Source organism: Nuphar pumila, chromosome 3 (genome assembly GCF_984573655.1).
Source record: "Nuphar pumila chromosome 3, dmNupPumi1.hap1.1, whole genome shotgun sequence".
Taxonomy (NCBI): domain Eukaryota; kingdom Viridiplantae; phylum Streptophyta; class Magnoliopsida; order Nymphaeales; family Nymphaeaceae; genus Nuphar; species Nuphar pumila.
In genome coordinates this window covers 13,167,246-13,169,449 of record NC_143251.1, presented here as the reverse complement: position 1 = coordinate 13,169,449, position 2,204 = coordinate 13,167,246, and the positions used below count along the sequence as shown (strand labels likewise).

The following is a 2,204-nucleotide window of genomic DNA, read 5'->3' as shown; positions in this document are numbered from 1 at the left end:
ATATCCTAATTCTATAAGGATTACATGAACAACACCCTGATCATACCCGGTAAATTTATATTTTGTATCTTTTCTACATTGAAAATTTGTGGATCTTAATTGAAACTCTGATAGGGGCCAGGTCCGGTTTGAAAGTTCACAAACCAGGTTTCATATATTAATCGGACCCTTTGGATCCAGATCAAATCCTTGTAGTAATAAGAATATAATGCCAACAAGAGGAGAATATACTAGACGCCCCTGACCCAAGTGTCCCCTCCCCCAAAAGCGACTGACATCACCACAACACTCGATTCCATGATGAATGGACTGTTTGGTCGCGACCTTCCTCATTTTTTCCGTCCCTCTTCCTCACCAGGAACAAGACTGGTCGTTGGGATCGACCCCCTCCTTCCCTCCCTCTAGAGATCGATCGAGGGACACAGAAAGAGAAGTATGCGAGGCTATGGAAGGCAGCGAGGAGCAGGAGAGCAAGGTGCTGTCGGTGCTAGAGGCGCTGAAGCAGGCCTCCTGCAGGCTCCGTGACTCCGCCTCCGACGGCGGCGGAGAGGCGGAGGAGTCAGCCATCAAGGCGCTGCTCGAGCTCCAGGCGGAGGACCTCGCCTCGAAATTCAAGGACCCCAAGCTCTCCGGCCTCACCCGCCACCTCAGTAGCCTCCGGACCCAGGTCGACCGGCTCCGATGCCGCCCCACCGGAATCCGGTCGTACATCATGCTCCGCGTCTTCGGCAGCGAGATTTCCCGGACCGCCGGCCTCATCGAATCGGAGATCCAGGCGTGGATCGACCGGGAGAGCGTCGAGAAGCTCGTCAGGTCCCTGAGAGAGAGAGACGGCGAGGAGGGAGTGAAGATAAAGTTGCTAACCGCCTTCGAGAACCGGGTCTTGGAGGGATTCGACCCGGTTCTGCAGGATACCGTGCTGAGATTCCGGGTTTTCTGCGCGCTCGAATCGGTCTTGTGCGATGGGAAGGCTTCCAGAAGGATCAGGGAGCACTGCGCCTTCGCCATGGCCGCGCTGGTGAGGTTCAATAAGGACGTGTTCGTGGGTCAGGTGCTTATGGGTCCGATCGGAAAGGCCTTGGTCGATCTGGGATCGGTGGATGGGTTCAGGGTCCTCTGCAGCTTGATCGTGGCCATCAAGAGCCCCTTTGTGGATGAGCTCCATGAAAGTGGTGAGCTGCCCAAGATCTTGAAGGCCTTGGATTTCAACGATGAAGGATTGAATTCAGCAGCTTTGGATTGTGTGCTTGAGATTGGGTACTTTGGGAGGAAGGAAGCGATTGAGGCCATGCTGGAAGATGGACTGGTGAGGAGGTTGGTGAGGTTGCAGAGGTCTACATCTTGTGAGCGGGGAAATGAGTTGGGTTGTGATGGTGGTGAGGTGAAGGACTACTGCCCTTCAAATGGTGGGGTGGTGTCCCTTGATCGAGGAGAGAAGGAAGGGGAGGAGGGGTGTTTAGGGAGTCACCCTTTTCACAGTTGTGTTGCTAGGTTTGCTATACAGTTGGAAGTAGGTCAAGGGTTGAGGCAGAGGGAGAAGAGGGCCTTCAAGTTGGAGATGTTGAAGAGGGTGAGGGAGGCAGTGGAGTCTGATGCAGAGGCCGCCACCATCATTGCTGAGGTGTTGTGGGGTGCCTCACCTTGAATTGTGGATGTGAGTGGTTCAGGTTTTTCATTCTTTTTTGCACATAAAGATAGCTAGGGTGTTCTGTATTAGTCTTCAATTGTGTATATTGAAATGTTTTTAGCTGGAGCATCATTCTTATTCTTGTGTTTGTTTTTTAATGCACTCTGGGCTATCTGTTGCTGAGTTATTGGAAGCCCTACTTTTGTTTTACATGGCATCATCATGAAATTATTACTGTTTTGACTTTGGTAATCCAAAGCTATCATGAGGGATCTTTCTGTGGGTGTGGGCCTTTGATGTGGAAGCAGAACAGAAGAATCATGTTCACAAAGGTTTTCACTTTTTTTAATTTATATTTAAAATATTGGGTTCAAATGATGAATCCCACTAAAAAGTTCATCATGAAAAGAACTTATTTTAATTTAAGTGTATCAATTAGATAGGTAGTTTTCATGGTTATTAGGTAGTTTTAATTTCTTCATTTAATTTTCAGTTGATCTCTTTTTCTGTTATTTCTTGTTTTTTTTTTTTAGTTTTTATCACTTTCCATGGTAAAGTTAGATATTCTGGTTTTTAT

At 48.3% G+C, this 2,204-nt stretch overlaps 1 protein-coding gene across 1 annotated transcript; it reads left to right on the top strand.

Annotated features, from left to right (window-relative positions):
- The first annotated feature begins 261 nt into the window (after window positions 1-261).
- LOC149842025 (uncharacterized) lies at window positions 262-1,838 on the top strand. The gene has a single exon (XM_090001252.1). It carries the CDS (start codon window positions 305-307, stop codon window positions 1,643-1,645), a length of 1,341 nt encoding a protein of 446 aa, XP_089857378.1. The 5' UTR covers window positions 262-304; the 3' UTR covers window positions 1,646-1,838.
- Window positions 1,839-2,204: the final 366 nt, after the last annotated feature.

Excerpts from the sequence above, each read along its gene's own strand:
- LOC149842025 (XM_090001252.1), top strand. The coding sequence starts at position 305 with ATGGACTGTTTGGTCGCGACCTTCCTCATTTTTTCCGTCCCTCTTCCT.